Source organism: Bombina bombina, chromosome 3 (genome assembly GCF_027579735.1).
Source record: "Bombina bombina isolate aBomBom1 chromosome 3, aBomBom1.pri, whole genome shotgun sequence".
Classification (NCBI taxonomy): Eukaryota; Metazoa; Chordata; class Amphibia; order Anura; family Bombinatoridae; genus Bombina; species Bombina bombina.
This window is the reverse complement of record NC_069501.1, coordinates 1100609019-1100629324: the sequence shown is the minus strand read 5'-3', so window position 1 is coordinate 1100629324 and position 20306 is coordinate 1100609019. Positions and strand designations below refer to the sequence as shown.

General features: G+C 36.7%; 1 protein-coding gene across 1 annotated transcript in view; it reads left to right on the top strand.

The window, feature by feature from the left end:
* Positions 1–20306, top strand: part of NBEA (neurobeachin) — a 1472531-nt gene that overhangs the window by 1416203 nt on the left and 36022 nt on the right. Inside the window, exons 53-55 of the mRNA XM_053708445.1 lie at positions 4357–4512; positions 5222–5392; positions 19313–19414. Coding sequence (XP_053564420.1) covers positions 4357–4512; positions 5222–5392; positions 19313–19414 — 429 coding nt within the window. The remainder of the gene's footprint in view (positions 1–4356; positions 4513–5221; positions 5393–19312; positions 19415–20306) is intronic.

Here is a 20306-nt window from a genome sequence, read left to right as displayed (position 1 = left end):
CTGAGTTTAATTCAGCGATCAAGGACTCGTGGGGGCTTAATTGCGTTTTTTCCTTAAAGCATGGTTTTGAGATGTCCCAGTTAGTCTGTGGTCTTTGCACCTTAAACGTTTTTAATACCTTCCTTTCTGGGTTCCTCCTCTCACATTATCTGCAGTCAGATTAGAGGGAGGCAGTTTTGATTTGCGTTTGGACTAAAGTGTCTCTGCAAGTTTTTCTCATATTGTCCTCTGACTGGGGAATCATTTAGTTTTTCCCTGGTCTAGGAGGGCCAGTTCTTTTCTTCCATAGACTTAGAGGACACATATCTTCAAGTTCTTGAGAATTACATTTCTGAATCCAGTCGGATCCCTGATTTTTGTATCCCTGATCAGTTCTTCGGGGAATAACAGGGGCGCCTTTTCCGGAGTTATTTGGTTTCTGGTGCTTTAAGTTTAATAGATAGACAAGCTCTCATTCTGAGTTTTTGTTGTCTTTCCATATTTCACGTGATGGATAGATAGGTCTTTAGGGACCATAATATTCTCTGTCTTTGATTTTTTTCTGACACAGATATCAGAAAATCAAGGATTCTCCTCTTGCCTTCTTGAGTTCAATGTTCAGCCCTTTGTGGCTCCATGGATGGAGGCAATTAGTCTAATGGTCATTTCTATGGACACGTTTTCCTTATTCGGTCCCTTTGGAAGTTCTGCAGGTGTGCATGCTCAACAATGGAACGGGGATCATGCAGATCTACTCAGGGAATAGATCTAGATCAGTCGACAAGAGATTCTCGTCCAGGGTAGTTGTTTCAGGAACATCTGTCTCAGGGCACATGCTTTCGGAGACCTTCCTGGCAGATTCTGACCTCAGACGCTAACCTGCTAGGCTGGGGTGTTGTCTGGGATTTGTTAAAGGGCAGGGACCTTGGACTCAGGTAGAGTCTACTCTCCTCATCGACATTGGGAGTCGAGAGCGATTTTTGATGCTCTGATGGCTTGGCCTCAGTTGTCCTTAGCCAGTTTTTCAGGTTCCATTCGGAATGCTTTAGATCATCCGACAGGAGGAACTCGGAGTTCCTGTGCCATGAAGAGGTGCCTTGGACTTATTAGTGGGTGAGAGCTCACTATTCCTGTTTCTCTGCCATTCTCTTACCAGGAAGTGAACTAGTGGAAAGCATAATTTCTGAGCATTATCTACCAGGGGAGGGGGATCTCCCTCGGAGGTGTTCTCCAGCTTAGACCTCAAATTGAGGGTACCGGAGTGAGATCTGATGGCGTCTCGTCAGAAGACCGGACTTTCTAGGTACGGTTCTAGTCCTAGAGGTCCTCAGGCTGCTCTGATAGGTGCTCTGGTGGTTCTTTGGGATTTCAGGCTAGCATATCTGTTTTTTTTCCATTTGCTTTCCTTCAGCGAGTCATTACTCGTACCAAACAGGAGAGAGCGTTTGGTGTTTCTAATAGCCCCTGCATGACCCCACAGGATCTGGTGGAGATGTCTCCTCTCCCTTTTTCTAAATCTCGTTTCTGACGCTGTCTGCTTGGAGGATGTATGTTTAGTGCTATCTAAATGTGTTTTTTCTGAGTCGGCCATTGTGGCCATGATTCAGTGTCGCAATCCTGTTTTTAGAAAGCCTTTCAATATGATATGGCATAAATATCCTTATTAGTGTGAATCCAAGGGTTCTCTGGGAGTAAGGTCAGGATCCAAGGATTTTGTCTTTTCTCCAGGAATGTCTGGAGAAGGGTTGTCAGTCAGTATCCTAAGGGGTCTGTTTTCTGCATTATCTTTTTGCTACATTAGCGTTTGGCGGACGTGCAAGATGTGCAATCCGTTTATCAGGCCTTGATCAGAATCAGGCCTGTGTGCAAGTCTGTTGCTCCACCTTGGAGCCTTAACCTTGTTTTTCTAGTTTTGCATCAGTCTCCGTTTGAGCTGATACATTCCATAGAGATTAAGTTTATTATCTTGGAAAGTTTTGTTTCTTTCTGCTATCTCTTCTGCTCTGAGGGTTTCTGAACTTTGAGCTTTGCAGTACAAATCTCCTTATCTCATATTTCATACAGATAAGGCAGTTCCTCATACCAAGTTTGGTTTTCTTCCTAAGGTTGTTTTGGACAGATGTATTAGTCAGGAAATTGTTGTTCCTTCTCTCTGTCCTAATCCCTGGTCTCATAAAGAACGTTTGTTGCACAACTTAGTTGTTGTGTGGGCTGTTAAAATCTATCTGCAGGCTACGAAGGACTTTGGTCAGTCTTCTATATTGTTTGTTTGCTTTTCTGGAATACATAGGGTCAGAAAGCTACTGTTACTTCTCTTGCTTTCTGGTTGTGAAGTAGTATTTGTTTTGCTTATGAGAATGCTGGACTGCAGTCTCCTGAGAAGAATTAAAGCTCATTCCACTAGGGCGGTGTCTTCCTCTTGGGTCTTCAAGGCTGAAGCCTCGGTAGAACAGATTTGTAAGGCTGCGACTTGGTCTGTTTTACACTCCTTTTTTCTTCTAGATTCTATAAATTTGATGCTTTTGCTTCGGGTGAGGCCTCTTTTGGGAGAAAGGTTCTGCAAGCTGTGGTGCCTTCTGTTTAGGTTACCTGTCTTGTCCCTCCCTTATCATCTGTGTCCTCTAGCTTGGGTATTGATTCCCAACAGTAATTAAGATGATCCCGTGGACTCACCGTGTCATTAGAAAGAAAACAAAATTTATGCTTACCTGATAAATGTATTTATTTCTTGACACGGTGAGTCCACGGCCCTCCCTGTTTTTCAGACAGTTTTTTTGTTATATTAACTTCAGTCACCTCTGCACCTGGTGTTATTTCCTTTCTCTCCTTTTCCTTCGGTCGAATGACTGGGGTTTATGGGAAGGAAAGTGATACCTAACAGCTTTGCTGTGGTGCTCTATGCCTCCTCCTGCTGGCCAGGAGTGATATTCCTAACAGTAATTAAGATGATCCCGTGGACTAACTGTGTCAGGAAATAAATACATTTATCAGATCAGCATAAATTTTGTTTTTCTTGATCCTTGTCTTCTCCATTTTCACAGTGGTTCATTTCTCTATTTATTAAACAAAAATTGCAATCATAATTGGTTAATCAGGTTAACTAATCAGGGTTATAAATGAGCTGTCTATAAAGAGCACATCTACGCTTTAGTGTATGTGGGGCGGGGGGGGGGTATGTGTGATGTGAGAGGGGATGAAGAGTATAGGGTTATGTGGGGGAATAGATTTAGTCAGCATTACAGAGAAGAATCTTGTATGAGAGGTTGTTTAGAATTAAGAGGAGAGGATTATCAATAGGGACCACTTGGACAGCTCATTTTGGGTTAATGGTTGGGGAGGATCAGGATGTAATTAGCATCACTGCGCTAAAGACAAGAACATACTACTGGGCTCCTATGAACGCTCTACTTAAATGTATTATTCAACAAATCAGGCCAAAATAATTAAATGTACATAAAACCCAAACATTTTCTTTAATGATTCAGATAGAACACACAATTTTAAACGACTTTCCAATGTACTCCTATCAAACTTTCTTTGTTTTCTTGTTATCCTTTGTTGAAAAGCAGGTAAAAAGGGTAAGTTCAGGAGCATGCACATTATTGCAACAGTTTTGCAGCAATGTTATACATTGGCAAGAGCACTCGATGGCAGCACTGTTTCCTGTCATGTAGTGCTGCAGACATGTGCACACTACTTATCTAGATATCTCTTCAACAAACAATAACATGAGAATTAGTCAAATTTGATAACAGAAGTCAATTGGAAACCTTTTTTTTAAAATTGAACTCTCTATCTGATTCATGAAAGAAAAAAATGGGGTTTCATGTCCTTTTAAGCTATTTGATAATAGAAGTAAATAGTTAAAGGGACACTGAACCCAATTTTTTTCTTTTGTGATTCAGATAGAGCATGCAGTTTTAAGCAACTTTCTAATTTACTCCTATTATAATTTATTCTTTGTTCACTTGCTATCTTTATTTGAAAAAGAAGGCATTTAAGCTAAGGAGCCAGCCAATTTCTGGTTCTGGTACTCTGGGCAGCACTTGTTTATTGGTAGGGTGAATTTATCCACCAATCAGCAAGAACAACCCAGGTTGCTCAAAAATGGGACGGCATCTAAACTTACATTCTTGCTTTTTCAAATAAAGATACCAAGAGAATGAAGAAAAATTTGATAATAGGAGTAAATTAAAAAGTTGCTTAAAATTGCATGCTCTTTCTAAATCGCGAAAGAAAAAATGTGGGTTCAGTGTCCCTTTAAGTATTTAGATGTACGTTCTTTATCTAAACTAATAAAGTTTATTTTTACTTTATGCTTAAGTTTTATTATTGTTCTGAAAAAAATAACATTATTTTATTCTGAAATTTTCATAGCCAATAATTCTGGTGTAAATAAGCGCCAGATCACTGACCTTGTGGATCAGAGCATCCAGATCAATGCGCACTGTTTTGTGGTCACAGCTGATAACCGCTACATTCTTATCTGTGGCTTCTGGGATAAAAGCTTCAGGGTTTACTCAACAGAAACAGGTAAATGCAAATCCACTTGATAGTTTTTAGTTTCTTGATTTAAAGGTCCCTCTGAATTTTACATTTATAAGAATCAATAAACTAACATGTATGTTCTACTGTCAAAAGGCAACATATTGCTGCTGATGGGGTATATTTAAAGATTTTTGTTTTGTATATTTTGTGTAGGTTCAACATTTGTTTCCATCTTTATCTCGACAGGATCTCTAAAACGTATTCCCTTAGTCAGCTGATTCACACACTCCCTTTTTCTTGCTCCGCCATCTAGCTCCTGTCTCTCTGGTTATGGAACTTAAACTCAGTATAATTGTGACACTTAGTACAGGGTTGTCCAAATCAAGTCCTTAGTGCTATGATAAGCCTTTCAGTACAATTTATCTTACCCTCAACATCCCCACAGCAAATCCTCTGCATATTCACGGGCAATATAAAGAATGCTTCTATTACATACAGATAACTTATGGGTAGATGTAGGTTTGTGGCACGTTTCTTGCTTAACATATTCATTTGACAACTGTTTATTTTGAAGCATTATTATTTATTTGTGTAGCACAGCAAAATTCCATAGTGCTGTATATGATTTTGTTTTGTGTAATTCACTTTGTAAACTGTGTGTTGAAAAAAGATCAAGAATACAATAAGAGCATAATTTAATGTTCATTTATCCCAATTAGGTTCTGTTTTGTCATTAATGCATTTCTTTTCTTAGGAAAGTTAACACAAATTGTGTTTGGACACTGGGATGTAGTCACGTGCCTGGCAAGGTCAGAATCATACATTGGTGGTGACTGCTACATAGTGTCTGGGTCTCGTGATGCCACGCTACTTCTGTGGTACTGGAGCGGAAGGCACCATATAATCGGGGACAACCCAAATAACAGTAAGTATTCCTAATCTGTTCAACATGAATACATGGTCAAAGTCTGGGAGCTTTATTCTGCTGTACTTTTCCTCCATGTTTCACAAGCAATTAATTATTCACTTTATGAGATCAGATAATTTCTGATCCCTACCCAAAAGTGAGTCCACCATGCCCCCCCCCCAGACTGAGCTGGCCCATGCTGACTCCACTCCTTCCCTCCCTTAAACATAATGAGCCGTCTGTGATTTGTTAACCACACATTCCTTATACTGTAATACTCAGCTAAGAACAGTAAATATCTCTGCTATGTTCCAAAACTCTGGTTGATAATTTGTGTTCTAGGCGCTATAAATACTAAGGATAGTCATTATTACTGACCAAGATATTTTTTCTAAGAAAAAATAAAAAAAGGTAAAATCTTTGCTGAGCCAGCCAATTATACCCAATTCAGGTGCAACAATCTTCTTGAGGCTAATGAGTAAGTTAAACTGCTCATTAAAATGTTCCTCAAGAGTCATTATAAAACAGTAGTAGCTAAGGAGTTTACCACCTCATAAATTTTTATTCATAGAAATTTCACAACTAATGGAGGGGGGGGGGGGTTATACGTGAAATACAGCATTTTTGTATTTGTTTTGAGGAATCCTTTTTTAATTTCAACAAAATAGTTTCTTTACCCCATATATACTACCACTTTCTATGACTGTAAATATAAAGTAAAATTGTTTATTGAGAAAAACAATCTTTTTCTAACAGTTTCACAAAATACCCACCTAGCAGTATAGTTTGAGCTGAACATTATCTCTTGCAGAGTCAGCATGCCATCTTTATAAAGCAACGTTTCTGAAAGCAAATAAGGACTTGTTAGCTGGGCTTTCACAGTATAGGTTAAATCCAATTAGTTAACATCGTTAGTATTTTTTTGATGCGGGTGATAAGCAAAACCTGTCAACTAGTGCTGCAGATAACATATTTTATATGGAAATTATGTGAATGTGAAAAAATTATAGATAATTAAATGTCTTAAAAGAAAAAGAAAATACATAACCAAACACCTAGTTCAGTTCATTATAATAACCTATTTCCACATCAATGAGTCCAATTAGCAAACAGAGTTTTTCTTAAAAACAGTGTTTTAAACCATTTTTATTCCTGCACCATTTAACATATAACTTTTCTTTTTTTGTACAATATGCTCTTATACTGCAATGTGGATAGACATTTCCTTTACATGAATAAATGCATTAGCTGATTGCAGATAATAAATTTATTTAATGGGCTTATAGATAAAGGGGTCTTTATTTTTCTTGGCTGCATCCAAAAGATTTAGGGCGAGATTACGAGTGGAACGATACCAGTTACGCGTGAGCGATAAGGGGTTTATCGCGGGTGTTTGCGCTCGTCCGTTTTACTGCTCTTATTACAAGTTGAAAGTAAATGCTGTCGCTTGAGCACAATGACGATTTTCACTAGAATGATTACCGCTTCCTCAGAGCTCTGGTTAACTGTTTCGTGAAACAAAAAAGGGTCACAAAACACATCAAAAATACATTACAAAGTACAATTACACTTATAGTAACACCATCTAATAAAGATTATTTAAAAAAATATTGCACACAAAGTTATAAGGGCTCAAAGATATGAGGTCTTAGGGTTTAGAGAGAAAAAAAGCAGGCAAAGGGCTTTAACATTTAGATACATACATATACATGTCTAAATATGTATGTGTGTATGTATATATATATATATATATATGTGTGTGTGTGTGTACATATGTATTTATGTATTTATATGTGTATTTAATTACAGAGATATATACACATATAAACACACAAATATATTTGTACACATATATAGACATATATATATATATATATATATATATATATATATATATATATACACATGCATTGGAGCCCTTTGCAGAGAGAAAATCATGAAAAAGCTTATATTCATATTTAATAAAGTGTTATAGTGTGTATTCACTGTAAATATTTGACATTCCAAATATAGTAGAATATGTTCTAAGTATTTTTAAATAGATATCCCTATAAATATCGGTATATATCTATATATAATCATCTATCTATCTATCTATATATATATATATATATATATATATATATATATATATATATATATATATATATATATATATATATATATATATATATATATATATAGGTATAGGTATAGATATATATTGTACCAAAATACCATTTTATATATATATATATATTTATGAATAAATAGAACATAATATTCTATGTGAATGTGAAATATTGTTATTTTCATGCGCACAAGTGTGATTGCGCACGAGTGTGATCGGGTTTGCGTGCAAGATGGGCGTTAATTTTTCTTTCCTAAGATATGGTGAGTCCACAACGTCATCAATTACTATTGGGAATATCACTCCTGGCCAGCAGGAGGAAGCAAAGAGCACCACAGTTAAACTGTTAAGTATCACTTCCCTTCCCACAAACCCCAGTCATTCTCTTTGCCTCTGTCAATGGAGGATGTGAAGTTTTGGTTTCTGAAGAAAATTTAATTTCCTTCGCTTCAAGCAAGATTTTTGGGTCTAGCCGTACTCCACGTTAATTTCTTCAGCAAGGGTAGTGGTGGCTTTAAAGCAGTTAGGAACTTGGTAGGTGGGCCTTGCTGTGTCTTCCTAACATATTTGCTGCCCATGGTAAAGAAAGCCAGAGTAGGTTTACTCTGTTCTTTCTCTTTCTACAGGTCTCTGTGAGGAGTATGTGTCCTCTCATACCGTGTAAGATGTCCTCCTGCCGGACGGCTAGACTGCAGGTAAGTGCCTTTTAGTCTTCTGGGGCTGGGAGACTGGCTCTAAAAGGGTTAAAGAGACTCTCTGCACTTTATTCTAGGACTAAAGATCATTAATGGAGGATCTTTTATTGGCAGTGGGCAGGCACTTTATGCATGGTGATATGGAGACTTAAGGGGATAACCTCTTATGTACGGGAAGGGGTTAACCCTCTATTGTGGCTCAGGCAGATCTTTTCACATACGGATAATTAATGATGGCATTCATTTTTATTTTTATTTTATTTTATTTACAAGTGTCATACTCAATCCATCTATCAGCTGTCTCCTCAAATATCTCAAGCCTCTTTGGCGTCACATGCAGTGCCCTGCAGTTCCTCTTTGTCTCCTGGAGGAGTTTATTTTCCTGCAGAAATTGCTGCACAGGTGGTATCTGCAGATTATCTACCTTTCCTATGCTAAAGGGAAGAAGCAAGAGGAAATTAGAGATTTAGGTAACAAGGCTTCTGCTCCGCCTTCTGCTACTCAGATGGCTCTTCCTCATAAGTCTGATGAGGATATGTCGGTAACCTCTGAGGGTGAAATCTCAGATTCGGACGGTATAATTCCTTCATCTGATGCTAAAGTAGTAGCCTTCAGATTGTAGCTTGAACACCTTTGTGTATTGTTAAAGGAGGTTTTGGCTACTTTGGACGACTCCGATACTCCTGTCGTGGTCAACCCTAAAAAATCTAGTGAACTTAATATATACTAGGTTTCCTCTCTGGAAGTTTTTTCCTGTTCCAGACCGTGCAGGGAGATTTTTTCACAGGAATGGGAGAAGTCAGGGATTCCTTTTTCCCCATCTCCTATCTTTAAAAAGATGTTTCCTGTCGCTGTCTCCATTAAATATTCATGGTGCACAGTGCCTAAAGTAGAAGGGGGCATTTCTACTCTGGCTTAGAGAACTACGATTCCTAGAGAGGATAGCTGTTCTTTTCAGGATCAATGGACTAAGCTGGTGGCTTACATGGAAGTTTGTATTGCCACTGTGTCAAGTGCTGCATCTTATTGGTGCAATGCCTTGTCTAATTCCAATTTGGTAGACACTCCTTTGGAGGAGATCCAGTACAGAATTAAGGCTCTTAAGCTAGCTATTTCTGATGCTACCATGCAAGTTTTTCAGCCGGGAGCCAAGATATCTGGCTTCGCTGTGCTTGCCGCGGGGCGTTGTTGAGAGCGATCTGCAATGCTCTGATGGCTTGGCCTCAGTTGTCTTAACCAGTTTTTCAGGTTCTAGTTGAACAATTTCATCTCAGTGGTTTACATTAACCACCTGGGAGGAACCTGGAGTTCCTTTGCCATGATTGGCGTGGATTGTTCGGTGGGCGGACGCTCACATTCGTTGTTTATCCACTATTCACATTTCAGGAGTGAATACCGGGAGCAGACTTCTTGAGCAGTCAGATTTTTCATCCCGGGGAGTGGGCACTTCTCCCGGAGGTGTTCTCCAGGTTAACCCTCAAATGGGGGGTGCTGGAGTTGCAGATGGCAGTACGCCAAACTTCCAAGTTATGTTAAAGGTCAAGAGATCAGCAGGCTGCTCTGTTAAATACCCTGGTGGTTCCTTGGGGTTTCAGTCTGACATCCCTGTTCCTCAGTTTGCTCTCCTTCCACGAGTCATTCCTCGTATCAAATGGGAGTGAGCATCTGTATTTTAATAGTTCCTGCATAGTCTCGCAGGATCTGGTATACAGACCTAGAGGAGATGTATTTCTTCCACCTTGGTGGTTGTTCCTGGGGAAGGACCTTCTAATTCAGGGTCCATTCTTTCATCAAACTTTCGTTTTCTCTGAAGCTTTCTGCTTGAAGATTGAATGCTTAGTTCTGTCTAAGCGTGGTTTTTCTGAATCGGTCATTGAGACCATGATTCGGGCTCGCAAGCTTGTGTTACTGGTAACTTTTACCATAAGGTATGGCGTAAATTCACTGATTGGGGTGAATCCCAGAACTACTCTTGGAAGTAGGGTCAGGATTCCTAGGGGTTTTGCCCTTTCTCTGGGACGGTCTGGAGGACGGTTTGTCAGTCAGTTCTCTGAAGGGTCAGATTTCTGCGTTATCCTTTTTTACACAAGTGTCTGGCGGATGTGCCAGATGTGTAATCGTTTTGTCAGACCCTGCTTAGTATCAGGCCTGTGTTTAAGTCTGTTGCTCCTTTTGGAGTTTTAACCTTGGTTTTAAGGTTTTGCAGCAGGCTCAGTTTGAGCCATAGCATTCCATAGATTTTAATTTTTTATCTTGGAAGTTTTCTTTTTTTGCTATATATTCTGCTCGGAGAGTTTAGGTACTTTCGGCTTTGCAGTGTGATTCACTTTATCTTATTTCGGATAAGGCGGTTATTTATCCTAAGTGGAAATATTGTTTGGGAATTTGTTGTTCCCTCTCTGTGTCCTTATTCTTATCTCTTGAGGAACGTGTGTACACAATTTGGATGTTGTGAGTGATTAATATTTTTTCTTCTGTTTTTGTTTGTTTTCTCTGTAACAGAGAGCTACTGCTACTTCTCTTTTCTCTGGTTGAGAAGTTTAATTCGTTTGCTTTTCAGACTGCGGGCTGCAGTCTCCTGAGAGGGTTATGACTCCTTATACAAGGGCTGTCTCTTCTTCTTGGGCTTTCACAGATGAAGCTTCTGTGGATCGGTTTTGCAAAACTGTTACTTGGTCTTCCTTGCATACTTTTTTCAAATTTTATCAATTTGATTGTTTTGCCTTGGACGAGATTTCTTTTGGCGGAAAAGTTCTTCAAGCGGTGGTGCCTTCTGTTTAGGTCTGCCTGTCTTGTCCCTCCATATTCATCTGTGTCCTCTAGCTTGGGTATTGGTTCCCAACAGTAATTGATGACGTTGTGGACTCACCATATCTTAGGAAAACAAAATGTATGCTTACCTGATAAATTTATTTATCTCTGGATGGTGAGTCCACGACCCCACACTTTATTTTTAGACTATTGTTTTTTTACTAAACCGCAGACACCTCTACACCTTTTGTGTTACTCCTTTTTCTCCATTACCTTTGGTCGAATGACTGGGCTTTGTGGGAAGGGAAGTGATACTTAACAGTTTAACTGTGGTGCTCTTTGCCGCCTCCTGCTGGCCAGGAGTGATATTCCCAACAGTAATTGATGACGTTGTGGACTCCCCATATCCGGAAAGAAAGACATTTATCAGGTAAGCATAAATTTAGTTTTTTCCCCACTTTTTGTGCTCCATTGACTTCTATTGGGGAATACGTAAACACGCATGCGATATTCTAAGTAAGGCTTTTTGCGCTTGTTGGGTTAGTGCGCTAGCGAAGACAGTTTATTTAAACTCATAATACAAGTGCTACCCGACGAGCGCAAAAAGCTTACTTCTAGCACAGTTAATGCGCAAGCGGAAGCGTTATCTACCTCTACACCTGTTATCGGGCCCTTAATATGTTTTTAATAGATATTCTTGATCTTTAAAAAAAAAAAAATAAACAGCAACTTTGTTCTTTAGTATTGTAGTATTGTGGGGAGTGTTGCTAACTACCAATATAGCTGTAGTAGTTTTCCTTATTATCCAGTTAGCCTCAGTCCCACAGGTTATCTGTGCCTTTTTTAACATTTTCAACGCAATCCCCCCCCCCCCCAAAAAAAACCCCAACAATAAATAAATCATTTTTAACATGTTTAAACAATACTTTTTTCATGCTTGATAGAAATGTGTTGAAGTTCTTTGCATTTGGTTTGTAGCAGTTTTAGGAGGTTCTGGGGTACTATACATTTCCAATTATTATCATAACAACCCTTATTTTTAAAGGAAACAATAGATATATATTTGCAAGTTAGTCCTTTTTTACATTCCATTTGTGCGTCCTAGGAGAATAGAGAGAAAAGAGGGAGTTAAATAAAATGTAGGAATAGTAACAAAAGGTGATAAACCCACTACCAGTACCACCTTTAGGGCTAGATTATGAGTAGAGCAGTAGTTTGCACTCGCGCTCGCGCAGTATTTCCACTAGAAGTAAGCTTTTTGCATGTGTCTGGTAGCACTCGTATTACAAGTTGAAAGTAAAAAGTTTTCACACTAGAGCTAACCCGACGCGCGCAAAACGCCGAACATCACAACCATGTTAATGTTCTCCCCCATAGACTTCAATGGAGCTCAAAAAGTGGGAATAACACCGAACCCGTCACGCAAACCTGATCACGTTTTCTCAAGTGCGCTAACCCAATCACGTTTCTCAAGTGCGCTAACCCAATATGAAATATGAATATTTCACATTTCAATGTTCTTCACATAGCAGAATATGTTCTATTTATTCATAAACACATATTTCTATATATACCTGATGGTATTTTGGTAAAATATATATCTATACCTATATATATATAACACACAGAGAAAGTCCAGCACTCGCTTACAAGCTCTCAGCTAAGATTAAAAGCAAAAATGGAAGGGTTAGTTACTGCAGCTGGCCAAATAGGACACGCCCAGGTACCACGTCAAGGTCCCTTCCAAAACCTGGGTCCCTAAACCAGCCAAACAATGCATGCTTTTAATCAAACAAACTGGGAACAAGTGAAGGGTGCACAGGCTTATGTAATCACCCTAGACATATACAAAACAAGGAAGGGGACTGCACTCTCAGACTGGACATGCTCAGCCTTGGGTGCTCAATGGCACTCACAGGAAGCTGTGCTGTGAGTCACAGGCAGTTAACCCCAGGCAGGTCTGGGTGCAAGGCCCATAGGGAAAATTACAAAGCAAATTAATGCAATACACAGATAAAGACCAGCACTCACTTACAAGCTCTCAGCTAAGATTAAAAGCAAAAATAGAAGGGTTAGTCTGTGCACCCTTCACTTATCCCCAGTTTGTTTGATTGAGAGCATGCATTGTTTGGCTGGTTTAGGGTACCAGGTTTTGGAAGGGACCTTGACATGGTACCTGGGCTTGTCCCATTTGGCCAGATGCGGTAACTAACCCTTCCATTTTTGCTTTTAATCTTAGCTGAGAGCTTGTAAGCGAGTGCTGGACTTTCTCGGTGTATTAATTTGTTTTGTTATTTCCCTATGTACCTTTCACCCAGACCTGTCTGAGGTTAACTGCCTGTGATTCTTGGGACAGCACAGTACATTTTTGGAGTTTTGCGTGGAATGTGTCATATTTGCCTTTTTTTCTCCACTTTTTTTGTGTCATATTAATACAAAAAAAAGAAATAAACATGAGAATGCCTAAACATTTGTAATTGCAACAATTTTCTGAGCGAAGTGGTGCATTATCTGACAGAAATGCAGGGGTGCCAATATTTTTGGCCATGACTGTGTGTATATATATATATATATATATATATATATATATATATATATATATATATATATATATATATATATATATATATATATAGAGAGAGAGAGAGAGAGAGAGAGAAATATATATATATATATATATAGAACATTTTAATATGAAATATTTACAGTAAATACATAGTTTTGTAACTATTTTAAATAAAGTAACACTTTATTTAAAATGAATATTGCATAAATATGTTTTTTTTCATGTTTTCAGCTACTTGACTGCAAGGGCTCCAATGCACTTATTTGTCTATATATGTTTATATATGTCTTTATGGGTTTCTATATGTATATATGTCTGTAAATACATATATACACAGATACATACATTTATATATATATAGATAGATAGAGATTCATATTTAGACTTGTGTATGTATGTATGAGACCTCATATCTTTGAGTCCTTATAACTTTTTATTGCATTTAAAAAATGTTTTATTTATTAGATAATGTTATGTGTGTAACTGTTCTTTTAACTGTATAAATTATGTGTTTTGTGCAACTTTTTAGTCGAGTGTAACAGTTAACCAGAGCTCCGAAATCACGCTATTCCGACACGAGGTAAATTCCATTGTGCTTGAGTAAACACCTTTACTTTCCACCTGTAACACGAGTGCTACTTTTGACACGCACAAAGAGATGCGATAAACCCCTTTTCGCTCACAACTGTTAGCACACCATTCGTAATCTAGCCCTTTATATGGATCTTAAAGTGACATTGCATACCGTTTGCTTTCTCCCACAATCCCTGAAGAGGTCAAAAAAAATCATCTGTAACCTAAACCATTTATTTCATTTATAGCTTTTGCTGGTTAAATAATTTGCTCATTGGCCTCCTAGGAAAAATGGGACAATGTTTACACAAAAGCAAGGTTTAATGTCTTTAATGGCAATCATTGAGATCACCCCCAGTTTTAATGTCTAGAAACCAACCCTGCAGTTGTTAATAATGGTAATCAAATTAATTAATGATAATCAAAAACATATTTGATTAAAGGCTGTATCATCCTATTTAGTGCTGTTGGATTTTTTTGTTTTTAATTTAAAAAAATGTATTTATGAAAGAAATAATTTTAAATATATTGGTTCAGTAGATTCCATTTGTAATGAATAACCTGGTGACTCGACCTTGTAGTTATTTTGCAGAATAGTTACTTTTATTTACTGTGTATTCAGACTTGTTTAGGTTTAACAAGTAGTCCTGTTGAATTTTCTGGTAATAAATGACTTTCCCGTAGTGTAGCCATTGTTCAGTTATACAAATTGAAAACATGTTCACAGTTTATGAAGATTAATTGTTTTGTAACTGAAAATTGAATTTTAGGTTGCTTTAGTATCTAAGCCTTAGATCAATAAACATTGATGTTTAAGTCAACAAAAGAAGCTCATGGGAATCTGTTTCAGATGTCTACGTAGCATGGGCTCTGCTTTGTCCATTCATAGTCAATGACCTACACAACATATGAAAGAATGAGGCTCCTGATTTCCTCCTTTACCAGTGGTTGAAAGTAAAAACATATTGATTGGACAACTCTTTTTTTTTTTGTGCTCATCTTTGTCACAACATATTAATTACTGCAGAAGACAGGATTTTTTTTGTGGAAATATTTTTTTTTTGTGCATGTTATGTGAATCTCCAGATATTTGCCTTTACTAACTAGGATTTAAACAGGGTTATTAAAGGGACAGTCTACTCCAGAATTTGTATAGTTTAAAAAGATAGATAATCCCTTTATTACCCATTTCCCAATTTTGCATACTTAATACACTTTATACTATATTAATACATTTTTTACATCTGTGATTACTTTGTATCTATGTCTCTGCAGACTGCCCCCTTGTCTCAGTTCTTTTCACAGACTATCTCCACGGATGTGAGCACAATATTATTTATATGGCACATATGAACTATCACTGTATAGCTGTGAAAACTGTCAAAATGCATTGAGATAAGAGGCAGCCTTCAAGGACTTAGAAATTAGCAGCTAAAACTACATAGGTTTAGTTTTCAACAAAGAATACCAATAAAACTAAACAAACATGATGATAAAAGTAGTATATTACTTACATTTTACACATACTGTATTTTGTAAATATTTAAACAACAAATAACATTTTAAAATACATATCTTCATATTATCAGGCTAATCATTGCTTTGAACATATTATTTTGCACTTTAGGTTTAGGGTTTCAAGAGATTATACATTAATTAGCATTGTAACATTATGAACTATGGCCATTGTATATTCTATATTCTGCTATTATATTACAGGGAAAAAAATGAAACCTACTCCTATACATACACATATTATAATATTTCAGCCAACTACTGAATTTGCTGTCATAAGCAGATGATGCATTATGAGAGCAGAAGGGATCATTGAAACTAAAACATTCCTTGGAAAAAAAAGGCTTTTTTCGCAAATACAGAAACTAATTTGAAAGTGCTAAAAATTAATTTGCACAGTTTAATTGGAACCCGTCTCCCGCTTGAATGATAGAATAGCAGAGCAGGCAGCTAGTGCTAAAAGCTGATTGAATTTTTTGTCAGGTAGGTATGTTGGACTTACCCGCTTATCCTCCTGAGCTTTTCTGTGCAATATATTACATTTAGGCTCCGACTGGTGTTTCTTAAAAGGATCAATGCTATTCATGTGCTGTCCCCAGACTCTGAAATTGCATTGATCCTGGGACTTCACCTGACATTTCTCATTATGTTGCTTCTAGCAGGATAGTTGCCAAAGGTGCAACTTATATTTTCTTTCTGGAAATTACTGACAATTCAATATGAATACAGGGTTGTTTTGCCAGAATACATATATTTTTTCTTCCTGTGTATTACTGTCCTTATATGTACTCAAATACAACTATGTCTGTCTGTGGCATTATGTGACATACTACTGTTTAATTGTCATGTAAAGGGATGTTAAACGTCTTGCTTTTGTATAAAAATGATGCTTTGTTTCACGCTCCCTAAAGAGCCCATAAAGCAAAATCTGTAACCTAGCTGCAAGTGCCTATAACAGCTATTTGATTTACAGCATTAGCAGGTTACAGGCATTACTTTTTGGCCTTACTAGGAAGCGTGGCACAAAGCACGTCCATCTTATCAGTCAAATGAAAACAGAAATATAGCAAACTTACAACTTCCTATGTATAATGGAATCCATTTTTGCTTTCAGTTTGCAAAACCGTTATTTTGAAATTCGTCTCCTTGGCAAATTGTCAGTGAGAATAAGGGCACAGTTATTTCTCCAGCAGAACCTTAAAATAGCTTTCTGATCTATGTTTTGGCTAGATCGGTTAAGCTGTTAGCAATAAGGTTTCAATTCCCTATAGGACGGCTTCACCTGAAGGCCTTTTTGTTCCTTAGCCTTTAGCCCTTTGCTACATCTATCATTTAGGATGTGACAGTATGTGTTGCTAAATTTTGACTGATTGCTGCTGTGCTTGGCATCTGTCCCTTGAAAGGATGAAGTGTTTCTCTTCTTTTGATTTAATGGGTTTTTTTCATTGTTTATTTATATATATATATATATATATATATATATATATATATATATATATATATATATATATATATTAAAGCAAAGTTCATAATGCCTACAACCATTTCACAATTATTATTTTTTTACTCTATACGGTTAAGTGATTCTTAAAACAGAACGTTTTTTGGGATATAAACATTGAACATACACCTATCTCATATTCTGAGGTTGCCAGAAACCATTGTTAGCAAATAAATACATTGATATTTGGTATTAAAGGTATCTCATATGAGAATTTCCCTTGTTCTTTTTAATGTACATAGCTTTTGCTATTCTATTTTATCTACGTGCGAATGTGTGCAAATTAAAAAAAGGAATTATTGAGGTTTTTGTTTTGGATCTTTAGAAAAATCCCAAACGATTTCTTCTGCTTCTGGCACAGTTGTCTGTTAGTATATGCTTGAAGAGGAAATTTGATTAGCTATATGCCCAATAGATGCAACATAGTTACATTTTAATTAAAAATATCTTCTATCAGCATTGATAGAGGTCCCATTTGTATAAACAATGGCTCCTTCACATCAATTCTATAGACCCTTGAACATTTCAGGTGTTATTGTTATCCCTGGTTGAGCACAGATAAATCAATCTGTGACTTATTTACTGATGTTTTCCAACAGGATAATCCTTCAACACAGGTCTGTCTATAAGTCTGGATGGCTAAGGTTTGAAAGCATGTGTATAAAATCTTTAAGAGATTGGTAGCAGTTTTAGGGGTCTACTCTCTTCTGTTAGATATTTGAAAACTGTTGTACATTGGATTTAATATATATATTTATGCATGTGTATATATATATATATATATATATATATATATGTGCACATATGTATTTGTGTATTTACAGACATATATACACATATAAAAACACATAAATACAGATGTATATATATATATATATATATATATATATATGTGTGCATTGGAACCATTTGCAGTTAAGTAGAGGAAAACATGTAAAACATATTTATGCAATATTCATATTTAATAAATGTTTTAGCTATGTATTTACTGTAAATATTTCACATTCCAATCTTAGAATATATTCTATGTATTTCTAAATAGAAATTCCTATATATATCTGTATATATCTTTACCTATAGATAGATAGGTATAGCTATATATTATACCAAAATGCAATCATATATATTTAGAACTATGTATTTATGAATAAATTGAACATATTTGAACTTTGGCTTTTTGCGCTCATCAAGCTTACTTCTAGTGCAGTTAACGCATGAGCGGGAGCGTTAAATAATGCTCCACTTGTAATATGGGCCAAAAGTGTTAGAGAACCTGGTCTTTTGGAATAATTGCATAGATAATCTGGGCAAATGAATTAATAGCCCCTCTTCTAATGGATTGGAATGTAGTAGAAAAGAGAACCAAACAACACCCACGTTTATTTGGTCATTTTCATACAGTAAACTCTTAATGGGTTAGAATGGGGACCTACAATATTTCCTTCTAAAAAAAATGTCTTTCCTTTCAGTGTGCAGCCATCTGCATCTTTTGTTATAAAGTATTTAGGATATAGCCCATGCTGGAAGAATATATATATTTATATATAGTAAGTGCAACTGACCAGGAGAAAGGGGTTAGGATGAGGATAGAGCATAGATCATTCAGGTCATCATTCTGTTTCTAACTTTCATCTCCTGCAACATTTTTGAGTGAACTGTATAGTGACATTATGATACAATAACATTGTTGTCTGCATCATTGTGGATACAGTATTGCTTCTGATGAGATTTGAGCTGCAATCCTAAGGAGGATACTCAATTTGAATATCCACAAATTAGCAACCATTCTAAAATAAACAAGAGAGTAAGACATGTTGCTTAAAAATTTGAGTGAACATTTTTTTGTGGACAAAAGCAAATTTTTCATGGTATCCTTTGTTAAAAAGCCAGAAGGTATACTCAAGCGCATGCATATGTCTGGAGCATTATATGGCAACAGATTTGCAAGAATGCTTATAGCAATGTTATCCATTTGCAAACACTGCTGCCATCTTCTTATCCGGACACATGCATGCTGTCTACCTATGTATTAACTTCAACGAAGAATACCATGAGGAAAAATAAAATTTGCTCTGTCAGTATAATAAAAGAAAATTGGGTTGTATGTGTCTTTAAAGTTATAATGGTAATACATATTTTTTTATTTGTGAACTTGACATACACAAACATTTTGTCAATATGGTTTGTACAATATGAATGATTTAACCCTTTTTTTCCTGTGTTGTAGGTGATTACCCAGCTCCAAGAGCTGTACTCACTGGCCATGACCACGAGGTTGTCTGCGTATCAGTATGTGCCGAGCTGGGTCTTGTAATAAGTGGCGCTAAAGGTATGTGTAATATTTATTATATAAATCTGCTTTATCGGGAAACATTTTTCTTAAGCATGGAAATATTTTGTGCACATGACTGAGGCACACTTCCTTGCAAGTCCCGGGACTAGCATCCTGACTGGATGCCTAAAGCTCCTTTACAAAAGGGTGTGGTTACTGATGACATTTTGAGTTAAATTATCTTACATATATTCTGCAGCATTTCAAGTGATTCAGCATTTGAGTCTCATAGCCCCTTAAAGGAATAGTAACACAAGCTTTATATATAAAATGTTTATGAATAATGAAAAATGTTTGCAGTATATTATCATTAATTATGTTGAGCCCTTTTCAAGTGATTTAGCTCTGAAAATTAAATCAGAACTTGAAATGTACCTGCTGACATCTCAAGGCTAACTGTGCTACATATATATGGCTTTATCATATAACAACTGCAAAGCAATGCATTTTGTACTAACTCTATGACAGTGACTAGCCTTGTTATCTGCATAATAAAGCCCAGATTGGCTCCTCCAATTAGGCAAATGGTGAGTTGAGTTTGGATATTGAAAAATAATTGCAGTATTGAATGATCATTTAAAAAATATATAATAATAATACTTGTCTGATATGTTATTCTATAGCGCCACAACAGCAATGTCTTTTAATTACAAGGTTTTTACAATCCCTTTACTTTAGGATATACAGTATGTGTTAATGCGAAAAATAACTACCAAGCAGTTTGGTGAGAGTTGCAAATTTGTTATAAGTGCTAGCGAGTGCCAACGCTGGTGAGATAATCACAAACGGAAGTTGCACAAGCCCACAAATCACCTGTGCCCTGCATGGGAGCTTTAAGGTTTGCAGAGCACGAGTGGGCTTAACCCCTTTCAAGGCGTTAAATGGACAA